The sequence below is a fragment of the Pseudochaenichthys georgianus genome, chromosome 15 (genome assembly GCF_902827115.2).
Source record: "Pseudochaenichthys georgianus chromosome 15, fPseGeo1.2, whole genome shotgun sequence".
NCBI lineage: Eukaryota > Metazoa > Chordata > Actinopteri > Perciformes > Channichthyidae > Pseudochaenichthys > Pseudochaenichthys georgianus.
The window spans coordinates 23,066,635-23,082,224 of record NC_047517.1 but is presented as its reverse complement, the minus strand read 5'-3'; the positions used below and the strand labels follow the sequence as shown (position 1 = coordinate 23,082,224).

The 15,590-nt window shown below is 38.3% G+C and overlaps 2 protein-coding genes across 4 annotated transcripts in view; both read left to right on the top strand.

Annotated features, from left to right (window-relative positions):
* The window catches only part of rassf4a (Ras association domain family member 4a), a 29,029-nt gene extending 22,434 nt beyond the window's left edge, over positions 1-6,595 (top strand). The window contains exons 4-11 of the mRNA XM_034100287.2: positions 1,214-1,320; positions 1,818-1,897; positions 4,029-4,198; positions 4,578-4,679; positions 4,758-4,809; positions 4,899-5,020; positions 5,914-6,011; positions 6,442-6,595. Of these exons, the coding sequence (XP_033956178.1) occupies positions 1,214-1,320; positions 1,818-1,897; positions 4,029-4,198; positions 4,578-4,679; positions 4,758-4,809; positions 4,899-5,020; positions 5,914-6,011; positions 6,442-6,505 (795 nt within the window). The 3' untranslated portion in view covers positions 6,506-6,595. The remainder of the gene's footprint in view (positions 1-1,213; positions 1,321-1,817; positions 1,898-4,028; positions 4,199-4,577; positions 4,680-4,757; positions 4,810-4,898; positions 5,021-5,913; positions 6,012-6,441) is intronic.
* Positions 6,596-8,428: 1,833 nt separating this feature from the next.
* On the top strand, positions 8,429-12,412 carry LOC117459470 (peroxisomal N(1)-acetyl-spermine/spermidine oxidase-like). Of its 3 annotated transcripts, none has more exons than XM_034100267.2 (9): positions 8,429-8,610; positions 9,251-9,427; positions 9,693-9,823; positions 9,960-10,147; positions 10,364-10,500; positions 10,800-10,969; positions 11,148-11,233; positions 11,325-11,610; positions 11,723-12,412. In XM_034100267.2, exons 1-9 carry the CDS (start codon positions 8,463-8,465, stop codon positions 11,879-11,881), a joined length of 1,482 nt encoding a protein of 493 aa, XP_033956158.1. In that variant the 5' UTR covers positions 8,429-8,462; the 3' UTR covers positions 11,882-12,412. The 3 variants fall into 3 exon arrangements, with proteins under 3 accessions (XP_033956158.1, XP_033956157.1, XP_033956159.1); XM_034100266.2 differs by having other exon boundaries at positions 10,319-10,500; positions 11,723-12,408; XM_034100268.2 differs by lacking the exon at positions 9,251-9,427 and having other exon boundaries at positions 10,319-10,500; positions 11,723-12,407.
* The last annotated feature ends 3,178 nt before the right edge of the window (positions 12,413-15,590 follow it).

Here is a 15,590-nt window from a genome sequence, read left to right as displayed (position 1 = left end):
AAGATTTAGTTAAGCGCCATTCAAAATATATTTGATAAAAAGCTGTCTGAGATCTTCACGCAAACTGCTTTCATGTGTGCATAGTGACATGCTGCAAGATGACTGGAATACAAAGAAGAAGTTTAACACACAACAGAACTACTTTTTTTATGGACTTTTGACAGTCAAGTTGTAAAGAACCACACCATGTCTTCGATCATCGTTGTCATGAGCTGAGTGAGGCTAAATTGTTGTATTTAAGGACTTCTTATTTCCCAAACTCACTCTCACAATATAAACCATTAAATCATAAACTGTATAGACACTAATATATGTCAATACAGTATGATGCTTAATACAAAGTGTTTACAATGATTATGATTTACTTATAAATAATATTGAGGATATATATACTTAACTACAAATTATTTCAAAATAATCTGAATGAAATGAAAAGCAAACCGTTTTCCCTGATATTACATTACATTGCATTTAGCTGACGCTTTTATCCAAAGCGACTTACAATAAGTATAAATGTCCAGTATGTGTTCACAAGGAATTAACATTAAATGACTTGGAATTTAAGCAGAATTGCAGCAGAATTACCACAAACCTTAAACTGGCAGAGAATCAGCTGATCAAATAAGATTCAGTTTTAATGTAGTGTTTGTATTTATTTGACAAATTGATTTATTGAATTTTCCATACAAATAAATCGAGTTAAAGAGCTGCATTGTATTCTAGGGATATTATGAATATATAACAGGCTATTGGAGGGAAAGGAAGCTGATCAACTGATTACACAGTCACAGTAGGGATATCATATTTTATTTAATAGTTCAGTTATGTAACAATAAAACTTTTCTTTTTAAGCAAACTGAAAAAAATGTTAAACAGGATTACACTGTTTTATCTCCGTACTCATCATGGGACCATTTTCTTCTATCTTTAGACTTTCACTTCTGTGAGATCAAAATGTGTACGTGACCCAAAGCAGTCTCGTCTTTGTTCTCCTTATTGCTGCCTTTTCGGACGTGACTTCCCCCTTGTACAATGTAGAAAAAGGTGGGTCAAACCTGACGTGCTTTTTCCAAGAAGACAGGGGTCACCCTGAAGCTGTGAGCGCTCCTGCACGTACAACTGACATGGAGCTTCTGTGGCAGGCGGCCAGCAGGATATCCTCTCTGAGCACGAGTTGTGATGATCACTGTCGTGTGTGTGTGCCTGTGTGTAGGAAGATGGAGAGCTCATCCTGGAGGGGTTGCTGAACATCTACTGGGGTTTGCGCCGACCAATCAGACTTCAGATGTACGACGACAATGAAAGATTTCGTCTCAACCGGTATGACCTCTCGGAGCAGACCCATAGCATCGAAATACAATTATCAATAAATAAAACAAAATAGTAAATAAAGGGCAAATTCTGCATTATTTTGTCCAAAACTAACAATGGTTCCCCCTAGTTTAGCTGTAATTTATGATAATAAAGTGAAAATATTTTGAATTTGGCATGTCATAAATGAAGTGAAACTTGAACGCATATTTTGTCCTGTTTGGGCAAAACTATTTACAAATGTATCAAGTAAAAGAGGACAGATTAATCTTGATTAAAGTTATCTTCAATTTGGAAGACGTTTTACAAAAAAGGAAAATTACCGTAGCCCCCACATTTAGCTAAGAAGGTTTAGCTTAGTATTAAGACTGATACCAGGAACAATTTCTCCACATTTACAGTCAAACTGTCTGCCAGCTATAGTTTCATATTGTATATGCACACAAGTGGTATCACACTTTTAATATTTCTGACAAACAATAAACACATTGTTCCTCTTTCTACAGAAACGATAGATCTGCTGGGGCAAAGCAGCTGTCAGAAGAGTCTAACAACAACTCACTGGGTACAGAACCTGAGCCAGCAGGTGAGTAACAAACACGTGCAATACCTTTTACACACTTGCACATTTACATACTTAACTGATCAACATAGATTACAATCACATGCTGAGACAGATTAGAGCACCATGGATACTTAGTTATAATTTCCATTGGAAAATTTGGCTCACAGATGGAGCACAGATTAGCCTGAGATGCCACCTACATCAGACTATCAATCACACTATAGACAACCAACGTTAGGCTATTAGTCATGGATCTGACTTTGGCCAGTTCAGTTGTGTGCCATAGTCTTTATTAATCATAGCAAAACAACTGAATGTTTAGTTTTTAATATACATTTCCTTTCCAGTAAACAGTGTAAAATCGAAATGTTAAGCCCCGAGCCTGTTTTTCAGGTCTCAGGCTCGAAAATGACATTCCCAGAACAAATGACCTATCTTCCCTTCTAAAAGGGTTAAATTAATAATCTTTTTTCTCAAAGCAAGGTTACATCTCTGAGTTGGATGTAGAAGTGTCAGAATCAATATAGATGTTTTTATTTGAAAGTAAATTCAGATTGAACACAGTAAAAAAAAATGTAAATTATTGTGTCCGTCCAAAACAAAAAAATTACTTATAGTGAAAACCAGCCTTGAATGATGGGATAGTAGACTAAAAGCTTTAGGAATCCAAACTACAACAAATAATAAGTATCCTGCATCAAGATTTATGCAAAACAAGTTAAATTTGACCTTTTTAGAGAGATTTAGCACACAAAAAACACTTCTGGGGCCATTTGGGTGGATTTGACCTATCTCTGGCCCACCTTGCTCGATTTTGCTGATTGACATCTCTTTCTAACCGTCAGAGCCAATGGAATCGAGGGGAACTTCCACATACTCCTTATTTAGTGTGTGTGTGTGTGTGTGTGTGTGTGTGTGTGTGTGTGTGTGTGTGTGTGTGTGTGTGTGTGTGTGTGTGTGTGTGTGTGTGTGTGTGTGTGTGTGTGTGTGTGTGTGTGTGTGTGTGTGTGTGTGTGTGTGTGTGTGTGTGTGTGGTGTGTGTGTGTGTGTGTGTGTGTGTGTGTGTGTGTGTGTGTGTGTGTGTGTGTGTGTGTGTGTGTGTGTGTGTGTGTGTGTGTGTGTGTGTGTGTGTGTGTGTGTGTGTGTGTGTGTGTGTGTGTGTGTGTGTGTGTGTGTGTGTGTGTGTGTGTGTGTGTGTGTGTGTGTGTGTGTGTGTGTGTGTGTGTGTGTGTGTGTGTGTGTGTGTGTGTGTGTGTGTGTGTGTGTGTGACTGACGCATAGCCAAAACCGGAAGCTGCAATAACTCTGGTGGCTACCATTAGCAGCTAACTTTTACTCTCCGATTTTTACATAAAAATGGAATTATGGATTATGAATTAAAGAAAAATATTCCACAGAAACATTGTCAACCTATGGATTAACCGATTCAGCCGCGTTTTTTCTCGTTGTAATGCCATTGAATAAGTCTTTTGATCAGATTGACAGCTACGGTGAGACGATCTCCCGTAAAGGTACGTGTTGTGATGTCTGTGTTTGCTTCCCCTATCGCGAGTTCGGATATATATACCTAAATCATCTGTGGAACCTCAGCTTTAATCGGATATCTTGTATGTGCAGCTACGATAAGTAATACGGGTACTTTTATCTTGAGTTCTGTGCCAAAGTGCATTAGCATTTTTCGCTCAGAGGTCATTTAGATGCTTCTTATGAGACTTGTGTTTTGTTTTGGTAAAAATGGTTTGTGTCGTCAGTTAGCTGAGATTCTTCCCGTTAATCTGGTATAACACATTAATAGGTTCTTAAATATTAAGATGCCCTGAGACACAGTGTCGTGAAAACAAACAAAAAAGCCCCCGCCGAGGGGGGCTTTGGGGCTTAACAGGTTAATTTGATTCTGTCTTAGAGAATTTCAAATACTAATAGAAAAAAATAACCTTCAAAACTAATTTTAAATCATATATTGTTATATTACTAACATACTCCAGATCTTAATTTGAGAGCAAGAGTATTTGTTATGTATATGTTTAAAGGGACATTTATTTGTAACGCTAAAGACAATTGATGGGCTTAACAATGACGTCTGTGTTAAAACCATGGCAGAACTTGTGTTCAATGCATGTGTTAAAAGAGGCATGTTTTTGTTTGCCCTGAGGTGGAGACACGTGTGGTCCGGATGAGGAGGATTCTCCTCAGCTGCTGAGGACCAGGAGCGATGCTTCCTTCATGCGGGTTCAGAGGAGGTCAAGGACACACACTGCCAGAGATTTGCAGCGCTTGCGCACACACAGATTCTCAATCAACGGACACTTCTACAACCACAAGGTACAATAAACAGAACACACATTAATGTATCCCGCTGTTAACACATCTCCAGCTGCAGAAGGGCGGAAGCTTCCTGTGTGGGTGTGCCTGTACTAGTGCTGAGGGCCACAATAGCCTGCTGTGGGCTGATCTCATTAATGTGCCAATATAAGGTCACACTGTGTTCCTTCATCAATTTGTCCTGAAGACAGTGTTTTTATTGAACAGTTTCCAGGAACAGACAGTTTCCTGGAACAGACAGTTTCCAGGAACAGATCAATGTTCAAAAGGTCCAAGGTGTTAATGTCCAGAAATCGCTTCTCAAGTGTCCATGAACCAAAGTACCCAATACTTTGAGCCCTCTCAGTTATTTCTACATGTGTTTCTCTCTTGCTTTCAGACATCTGTATTTACTCCGGCCTTCGGTTCTGTTACTAACGTACGAGTGAACAGCTCCATGACGACTGGACAAGTCCTCAACTTGCTGCTACACAAGTTTAGGGTAAGCAGTGAGACAATAGTTGCATCTCAAGTGGCGTAACAGTAAAACCAGAAATAAAATATGTGTCTATTTTTTAAGGTGGAGAATAAATCTGAAGAGTTTGTACTTTATTTGGTGCACGAGTCTGGTGGTAAGTAATTACTTTTATTGTGGATTTCTCAGATAATAATGGTTTTAGTTGTGTTTGTGTTTATTTGTTTTCTTCGTATATCCTTGTAGAAAAGACCCGACTGAGGGAAGGTGAATACCCGCTGGTGACTCGTGTGCTTTATGGACCCTGTGAGAAAATCTCCAAGATCTTGATCACAGAGGCCGACCTGGGAGAGGAAGTCACATATGATGTGAGTCTGGGCCTCCTGCCACCACACTCTGTTCCCTCATCGTGGTTTCTTTAATTTTTTTGATGTAGTAATTAACATAAACACAATGACACAAAGGGACCAAAAATAAGCAGTTGGGTTAAATTTAGCAAGCTGAACAAAGATATCCTGTTTCGAAACTGTTGTAACAATAAACTAAATGGACCGACTGTCTGTTGTGATTACACTCGGTGATAAATAAAACAAGTTGCTGGGAACTCTCCTGGATTAGGAATTGGATTGGAATAACTTTCAAACGTTTCAACTCCTAACAAAAAATGTAAACAGGGAGTTCATTCAACTCACATACTGTACATCTATGCCTAGCCATTGTTTTGTTTTAATTTGCCCAGGTTTAGACATTTTCATCATATACAGTGAACAATATATGGTCAGATTAAAAAGTGTTCTGCTATTGATACCCATTCATCTATGAAATAGGCCTTTGTCCTTTACAATTCATGTGACCCCCAACCGCTTTGCATGAATTTAAATGATAGCCCAACTTTTTATATGCAGAGAGCCGTCCTCGGCTTTTAGAGAAAACATAGCAATTTGGGGTTGGTTCCTTGCTGAAAGACACCTGGACACCCAGGAGGCAAACTGGTAACTCTCCGGCTAGTAGTCCACAAACTGTTTATGGTCTGTGTGGGGACTTTAAACAGTGACCAGCCAATTCCCAAGCCAAGTCCCTAAAGACTGAGCAACTGCTGCCTCCAAATAATTCAACAGTAGGATCTAATGTTTCTTTGGATGAAACACAGAACACGCTTTTAACAGTTTTCCCTGGAATTCCTTTGCCTTGTAAATATAAACATGTTTAGCTCACGTGATGGTGGTGATATATGTCTTCATATGTATCTTTCTCTCCCCAGGTGGCACAATATATTAAATTTGAGATTCCTGTTTTAGACAGCTTTGTAGTGAAACTTAAAGAGGAAGAGGAACGTGAGATAAACAAGCTGACCAGAAAGTAAGCACGTCTCTCTACTTTACAGTTTTCACATTACAGAGTTACAAAACATGTTTGGATCCAGACAAAGCCTTCTTTAATCACTTGTCTATTTCATTAAGTGAAGCAAATATATGTGACTCGAAGCCGGCAGTTCAAAATCAAAACAAGACCATCACACACAGTCATATCTTACCACACACACACTCATTGTAACTGTCATTGTTAAAGACAAGCTTAGTGATTTTTTTATATTGTTGTTTTTCTCATAACATTCTATTAAAACAGACCAAAAGAACAATGAATTAATCACACAGACAAGTATTGCCTGTTTATCTGAGGGATACATTAATATGATTTTGGATGGTTTTATCACTAATTTCACATGTATTTGAGTGCCTGTTTGTAAGTGTCAGAGATCATCTTTTATCATGTGTTCTCTCCTCTACAGGTACAGCTCTCTGAAGTCTATGATCCAACTTCAGCTCGAAGGCAGAGCCAGTGACATAATATGAGTTTCTGCAGGCACTGATGTAATGTGTGTGTGTGTGTGTGTGTGTGTGTGTGTGTGTGTGTGTGTGTGTGTGTGTGTGTGTGTGTGTGTGTGTGTGTGTGTGTGTGTGTGTGTGTGTGTGTGTGTGTGTGTGTGTGTGTGTGTGTGTGTGTGTGTGTGTGTGTGTGTGTGTGTGTGTGTGTGTGTGTGTGTGTGTGTGTGTGTGTGTGTGTGTGTGTGTGTGTGTGTGTGTGTGTGTGTGTGTGTGTGTGTGTGTGTGTGTGTGTGTGCACGAGGAAGGGTGTGTTGAACACTAATGATTGTTGAATTCCTATGGGAAAATGTGCCAATACTGTAGTGAATGTAGATGTAGGTAAGAGGGTAAAAGTAAAGGCTGCAATAGAACCATATCATACACCAACGTGCTTCTACTTTTAGAAATACATATTTCAACAGTTTGTACGATCTGTTAATGTTTTTGCTGCAAAGTGTATCACTGCTTTATATTTTATGACTTAAATTATTTTGTATGAAAATTCTAACTGCAAGTTTGGATATTTATACCACCTGTTTTTGGTAAGGTTTTCCTCTGACTTTTCTATGTAATAAATCAGTTTTTAGTTTTCTCTCTATAAATGTTGTTGTATCTCCTTGAACCAAACAATACCCTGCTCAATTTTCCCACAACCAAAAAGCATCTTTATTATTTCCTGTACTTCCACGGTGACTAGAGAACAGATTAGCAGCATTGTTCTTCTGAGTGACCCTCGTTGCCAGCTAGTTCCCATGAGGTGTGTGTGAGTTTGTCTGTGTGTGCATATGTGAACCTATCAACATTACACAATAAGGGTATCCTGAGAGAGGAGGGCTGTTCCGTTTTCCCACAGTTTCCCAAACAGCAAGTTCGTTGTGATTCAATCAACCTTGACCATGTTTCCATTAATTGCAAATAGCACAGAGTAATACAACATAAAAAGCTACGTTTTGGCCTTTTTTATTTCAGAATCAGAATCAGAAACGGGTTTATTACCAGGTAGGTTAACACATATGAGGAGTTTGACTTGGTGGTGCTTACTTACTACAAAGTGCATCAATGGATAATAGGCCTTTTTTAATATGGTCCTTTCACTTTTGAAGATGCTCTTACAATGTTTCTTAGGTTGTTTTTTTAATGCAATGTGGTGTCATCAGTCCAGGAATTGCAGATCAAATTAACAATAGACAATAGAGTTATGTTTTTTTCTCTTTTTCACACACACACCAAATATGAGTTGAATCACATTGTTTACAGATCTATTTGCTAAGGTGTGATCAGCCTCTGCAGGTGTTGTTTGCTGAAGAGGCTCTAATGGATATTATTAAACAACTTTGTTCATTTCAATCTGTTTGCAGCCAATTGCAGATTAAGTAATGGATCCAAACCATTTACCTCAAGGCACAACTTTTTCTATTATTGAGGAACCCTGACAAAGTAACATTTTATTGGATATTTATTTTACATTTGTGGGGTATATCATGTATTCAATGCATAGCAATAACAGAACAATAGGGAATGCAATAACTACAGGAAGTCTGTGCATTTCCTTATTTATGTTAGTAATAGTATTCACCTAACCCTAAGATTTTCAAGAAAATATTATATTAAAAAACTTTTGTTTGTGCATCGGCCACCTTGTTCTTAAACCAACAGATGGAGAAGGGTTTTAAAGGAGCACAATTAACCTTGTTGGGCTTTTCTCTTTCCTGTGTGTAATATAGGTTTTCTTGCATGTAAATGTTCTGCAAAAACTAAATTCGCAAAGTTCGCTCCAGAGGGAGTGAAATGCTGGACTCATTGTTTACTTCCTTAACATCACTATCTAACACTCACGCTTTCATTGGCTAGCGCTCCAACACATTGTACGTGATAGGCTAAGAGGCGGGACATGTTACTACAACTACAGTGTGTCAGCTGTCAGCATGGCCGGCTACACACAGCTATGAGTGTGAATGCTAAAGTAGTTATAGTAGGATGCGGGATTTCGGGTATAGCAGCTGCACACAGACTCGTTAACGCTGGATTTCAACATGTGCAGATACTGGAAGCGACTGCAAGAAGCGGAGGAAGAATCAAAACCGACACACTGGGTGAGATAGTAATGTGAAGCAACTGTTTACAACTAGCCTACTTTAGTGTCTCTTTCAGTACTGTTTATTTTAGCAAATGACCAACAATCAACACATTTCTTGCAGACTCTCAAAGGTTACAGTATTGTCTGTCAATTATGTTATTACCTCGCAGTAATAGAAATCACGTTTTTTTTACATTCCCTATTATCTTAACAGAGCAAGACTGAATTCTGAAAGGGGCATAAATAACTATTACAAAATAAACACCTTTCATGTTATTCCATATTAAAACAGATTTTACAGATCCAAACATTTCCTCACCTAATAAAAAAAACAAGTTATTTACTAAGAACAGAGCTAACTACATCTACTCATAATGTAACTAATAAATACAATAAATAATGTATACAAAAGTTATTCCTCCTTAAACATAAAACTTTCATTTCTATTTATAACAATCCTATATTTTGTGATCCCACCAGGGGATAAGGGGGTGAAAAGTTAGGACGATTCTAAGGGCCCGTGACTGACAGGGGACGATTATTTTTTTAGAACATTAAGAAAAAAATGTTTAAGTAACCAATGTGATTATCTTTTCATGGGGCCCAAAATCCCTGGTGGCGCCCCCCGATACCACAAAAACATTTTCTATCTGCAGGTGATAATATTGTTGAGATAGGAGCACACTGGATCCATGGACCGACTGAGGAGAACCCAGTGTTTTGTCTGGCCCGTCAGTATGGACTGCTGGACCCAAAGACCCTCACTCCAGAGAACCAGGGTGTGGACGTTGAAGTTAGTCCCCACCAGGCTTCCAACTTCTTCAGCAGTTCAGGTCGCCAGACGGTTAAAAAAAAAAACTGTTATTACACTAAGATGGTTCAAAAATAGTTAGAATCTGTACTTTAGAGTTGAATCAAACTTTATCACACACTGAAAACGTGAATAGGCCTATTCACCGGGACTGTATGTGTCTTAAGTGGCAGACAACTAGGCTATAAGGTGCTAATGGCTGTGTCATTGATTATTTACCATTTTTGTACAAGTGTAACCTGATGATATCTCCCTTATTGGTATTCTGTTGGTTGTGTAATTTTCAGGTAGGAAGCTGAATGCTGAAGATGTCTATCCTGCAGAGGAGATGTTTTATGAGCTGATTTATGAAAGTTCAAAATTCGAGAGTCAAGGAGGAGAACCCTGGGCCTGTGTGGGAGATTTCATACGTTCAAAGGTACATTTCTCTCAGTGACTACAGTAATAACACTGGATGAGGACAAGATTGGCTTTAATATTTCAGATGTTCTTTATATTAAACTGGATTTTTGTGAAAAATAAAGAGTTGTTTTGTTTCATGTTTTCTGGCCCAGGCTGAACAACGAGCAGCAGAGAAGTGGAAAAATATAGATGCAGCAACCAGATGTCTGCGACTGTGTGTGATCAGTAACATGTTGAAAGTGGAGTGCTGTTTTAATGGGGCTCACAGTATGGATGAGGTGGGCCTGGGGGCCTATGGTCTGTACAAGACTCTACCTGGGCTTGACTGCACATTCCCTGGGTTAGTACATTGCATATAAAGTGCAAAAACTATTCATATAAAACTCAAATAAACCATTAATTCCTGCATTCACATAAAGTACTGTACCTATTCAGTCTGTTAACTATCTGATTGTCTCAGCACACAAGTGCATGTCCACCTGACCTTAATGTATTTTTCTTTTCCATGCAGTGGCTATGAAGGTCTAATCAAAAACTTGATGTCGGAACTCCCCAGGGATTTGGTGACTTACAACCGGCCTGTTCGCTGTGTCCACTGGAACAACACAGAGAAGGAAGAAAACGCTTTGATGATCGAGTGTGATGATGAGAAGAAGATGGCTGCTGATCATGTCATTGTCACAGTACCTCTAGGTACATTTAAAGATGTGTATTCACAAACTCAGTTTGAGATTTTGCATCTCAGAGCAGGAAATCTACAGACATGACACAGTGCAAAAAAGAGACTTGAAGTGAGGATAACATTGCCGATAATCATTTATGTTAGGCATGCAGTTAAAATAACAGTCATCTATTGGCTTAATCTAAAAAATAACAAAATTAAAGAATTGTATCACAATGAATTAACCAGTGCTGTTTAAGGCAGATCAGGATAATTTATTCTATATACTAACCATCATCTAACTTGTTCTGGTTTTCTATTTTTTCATCAGGATATCTTAAGAAGCACCATTCAACCCTGTTCAGTCCTCCTCTCCCTCTACACAAACTGCACTCTGTTGAGAGACTAGGTTTTGGAACTACCAATGTAATATATGTGGAGTTTGATTCCCCGTGGTGGGATGCTGACTGTGAAAACATCTATCTCGTGTGGGAAGATGAGGTGAGACAATATACAAAAAAGCAACACAAAATATACATATGGCCTATGGTGTGTGAATGTGTGTGAGCAGCTTGTTTTCACCACGTGTTTTCTTGAAAAGTTAGATTTGTATGCCACTAGTTAGCAAAATATGTAACATTAGACATTTGAAACAGTTTCCTCTGTTGTTGTGATTCAGGATGGCATGGTGGACCAGGTGCCAGATGTACAGAGATCCTGGATAAAGAAGCTGTTTGGCTTCACTGTGCTCAAACCCACTGAAAGGTCAACAAATGCGGATGCTTGTTTTTTTGTAAAAAATAAATTATAAATACATTGATAATGGATGCATTCATGTTTGTCGTTTAACTTTCAGGTATGGCCATGTTCTCTGTGGCTGGATTGCTGGCCATGAGTCAGAGTATATGGAGACCCTGTCTGAACAAGAGGTTACACACACCATGACACAACTCATCCACAGCACTCTCAGACTAACTGTGTGTTTAGGAAACCCGACCGTCACCCCGAGGAGAGCCCTGCGCTCACAGTGGTTTCATGACCCCTGGACATGTGGATCGTACAGTTACCCAGGAAAAGGTTGCTCAGTCCAGGACCTGGAGAACATGATGGAGCCTCTGCCTACCGATGGGTCACTTTTACAAGTAACTACATGTTCATACACTAACAGAATTTGTGTGCACTTAGGGAACACACAGACTAGCACATAATATACCAATCTGTAAGACCTTGTTGTAACTATTTGGTGTATTTTAGCCTCTGCAGGTGTTGTTTGCTGGAGAGGCTACTCATACCTGCTACTTTTCCACCGTTCATGGAGCCCTCCTCACTGGGTGGAGAGAAGCTGACAGACTCATCTCACACTACTCCTCCAGTATTAACTCTAAACCACTCAAGTCAAACACAGATGTGTAAACAGAACTGGATACAGCATGAATCCTGTTCACAAGTGTGCATGAAGCCATAATGGTTTGACTGACACAGATCTTTCCGTAATCTCCTGCGTCGATGGGCCCAAGGGCTCTAGGGTTTTCTTCAACCCTGCCTCCAAACCACTCAGTCTCTTGCTCATTCCCATGAAAGGCTGCACAAATAACTCTGTATTTAACAATAAATGATTACAACTTTAAGAACCTAATGATTTAAAACGGGCTGTTTATGTGTTCAGACCTCGAAGCTGATTTACCCCAAATTAATGATTTGCTGATTTACAGATGTCGGTTTACCAATATAAGTCAACAGGCTTCTTTTTTTTCAAATGTAAAACAGGTTGGGGGACTTTTGAGTTTAAACGTGAAAAAAAACAGTTTGTTTTAATAATTGCTTTAGCAAAAAAAATCTGAAGTACCAGTAGGCCTACCACTACCCAATGATTATGCTTCATTCTTCAGAAGCCTTCTTGTTCACCTAAAAACATCTGACCAGTGTTAACATATAGAAAAATACTACCCTCTTGTGGTAAATTACAATTATGTAAAATAATGATTTGAATACATTAGAAAACATATAAATAAACATGCTGAATTTCCCCTCCAGTAATGACTGATTTTCCTTTTGCGGTATTATAATTGAATGTTAAAGGGATTATAACCAAGGACAAAAAAGTTTAATGGCCAGATATCAGTTTTATTTTTGAAACTCTTAACCTGAAAACATGTTGTATTTGTTGCTTATGCTTCAGGAGGAAGGGTAGAGAGGCTTCTCAATTCTTAAATGTCCCCTCCTCGACTCCCCTCCTCGAGACTTAGTCCCGCCCACAGGAGATGCGAGCGGAGGACCGAGGAGAGAGGAGGGGAAGCAGCAGACGTTTAAAGAAATGAGAACTCCTCTCCTCTGAGCGGTCATATTAAAGCGACGTCCGTTCATTATTACGTGGCAACAGCTGCATCAGCTTTTGAGTGTTTTATCATAGCGCTGTATTTTATAATCTCTGTTACATCAGCTGAACATTGTTCCCCCACATATTTACTTTGAATTCATTGAGAGTGCGGTATAATGAGACAATAACAGGCTACAGATGCGGACACACACACAAATATATTTATATAAATATATACAATTTAAAGTATGAGAGCACTCTCATAATAACGTAACACAATCAGAGACTGGATATATCCCCCCCTCTCTCTGGTCGCTGAAATGGGGAATTTAAATATACGGACCAAAAGTTGTATTTACAAGTATTAAAAGTAAGCAGAGGACACCAAACCAACTGAGACCCGTCTGTCCGCCGCATCTACACACTGTACAACCAACCCAGTCTCACGGCATTTCGTGTTCACCAACACGATTTTTAATCTATTGATTCGTGTTCACCAACACGATTTGCCCCTTTTTTTCGTGTTGCACAGCACGATTTTAAAAGCAATGTATTTCTACTGCCTGCAGCACATCTTTTTCTCCGGTCGGGTCGTGGAAGACCGGAAGCTGTGTGGTTCATAAAAACATGTTCTTACTCAATATCAAGCCACAATTATTGCTTTTATTTTAAATCGTATAATTTCGGACTTTTGTTGCCGTATGTGAGGAAAATAAATGGGGCTCAGAGCCTCAGGATACTGAAATCTGTATTTTTAAATATTTTTTCCTTCTAATTTGTTATTCTTTTCAAAATAACACACTGTTATTTACTCACCAATAACACACAATTATCCTTGCTTTTATTTATTGGTTTAATTCCATAATCTCGGGCTTATTTGGTGTCCGTCAGGAACTGAATTTCAAAATAAAAATAACCGGAAACAGACGTAGGCCTATAAGGGACATTTCGAGCATCATTGCGATTGTCAACATTTCTGAGTTTAGGATGGCCGAAGACACTACACTACCCATAATCCCCAGCTATCGTTTAGGACTACAGTCCCCGTAAGGTTACGCAGAGCGTCAAACAGCTGTGTGAAATGGAACGAAACCACGCCAGACTATCCAAAACTGGAATCGAACGCCCCTCCAGAACTACACATGCTGGCTATTGTGTTTCGCAAAATGTTCTATGGGACGTCTCTACTGAACGTTTTCGTTTTTCCCACAATTAGAAGTTGCCAGTATTAAACACATTGGTGTTATCAAATGTAAAACATATAATTAATAAATGGGTGATAATCGCTTGTGTCCATAATGCGCAGCATTAATATATAGCATTAATATATACCCACATGACAGCTCATTGCTACTTTGTAATTCTACTCCACTACAATTCAGAGGTTAACCTGGTATTTTTACTCCACTGCATTTATTTGAGTTACTTTGCAGATTCTGATTAATTATGTGAAATATAAACAACCCTTAAATCAGACTTTAGTTACACCTGAGTAAAATTCAGGTAAGGTGATTGTCAAGTGCCAACAATCAGGAGAGATATTTGATAGTTGGTGCTTGAGAAGACTAAACATGTATCTGCAATTGACATGAATGGAAACAAGTAATAAAGTATATTCATTACTCGTTATTCTCTACTAATAGTTAATTAAAGACTGTATATTATGGCTATTTTGCACATCCCTTTCAAGATTTTCAAAGGTTTATTGACATATCATACACAACTACGGTGTAGTTATGCAATGAATGAAAAACTTGGGTCACAGGTTCCTCAACAGTGCATTACAAGACATCTATCAATATGTGTGTACCTCCTTTTTTCTTATTTAAAAGAAGACCTTAATCTGTTATTTAATGTTTAAATAAAGATTAATTCGTTTTTCTGTTTTGCACCTCCTCCTATTAATATCTTTGTACATCCTGCACTAAACTGTTTTATTGTAGAGATCACTTATAGTATCTTCTTGATTTTTTATATTCTATATTTCTATATTTATACTTTCCCCCTATGAAAGTATGTACTCTTAATATTTTTTTAATCAAATATAACACATAAAAACAATAATTCAATAACGTGCTCTAACCACTAGGAGGTGCACACAAGGTACACACAGCCATAATAACTTTGTATTATTAGTGTGTATGTACAACATCTGAAGATGTATAGTTTTATGCATGCTTTCACATAATTTTACAGCATATTGCTATACTATTTCAGACTCAGTATTTACATTCTTACATTCAAAGAAAATCAGTAATATCTTTAAAAACTACAGTCCTTTTATATCAGCTGTGCACCGTTATGGTGTAAATATAACCTATCTATGAATTAGATCAAATGTAAAAGTCAGCCGAATTAGTGTTGATACTGCAAGGAGACGTATTGTGTGAAGAGAAATTGAAGATGTTGTTTAATTGTTGATATATTTATGATCCACGTCAAGTATTCAATTTCGGCGCCATTTCTTCCAGTTTTTCCAAAGGTCTTCTCATCAGGGCTCTCTAAATAAAGAACTACGGCAGATCTGTAATATGTAATGCAACCGTGTATTACAATGCCGTTATGTGATGACTTTCAAAGAGAAAAGCAAGAGCACTCGGAATTAAGTATTATTTTATTCTTTTCAAATGTTTTCCGGATTTCATATAATATAAACACCAAATCCCAGCATGCATTGCGGCTAACACATCCAATCAGCGAGCTTAAAACCATAGCTGAGGATCTTGGGTAATCGCTCGAAATGCCTACGTCTGTTTCCGGTTATATTTATTTTGAAATTCAGTTCCTGACGGATGCCAAAAAAGC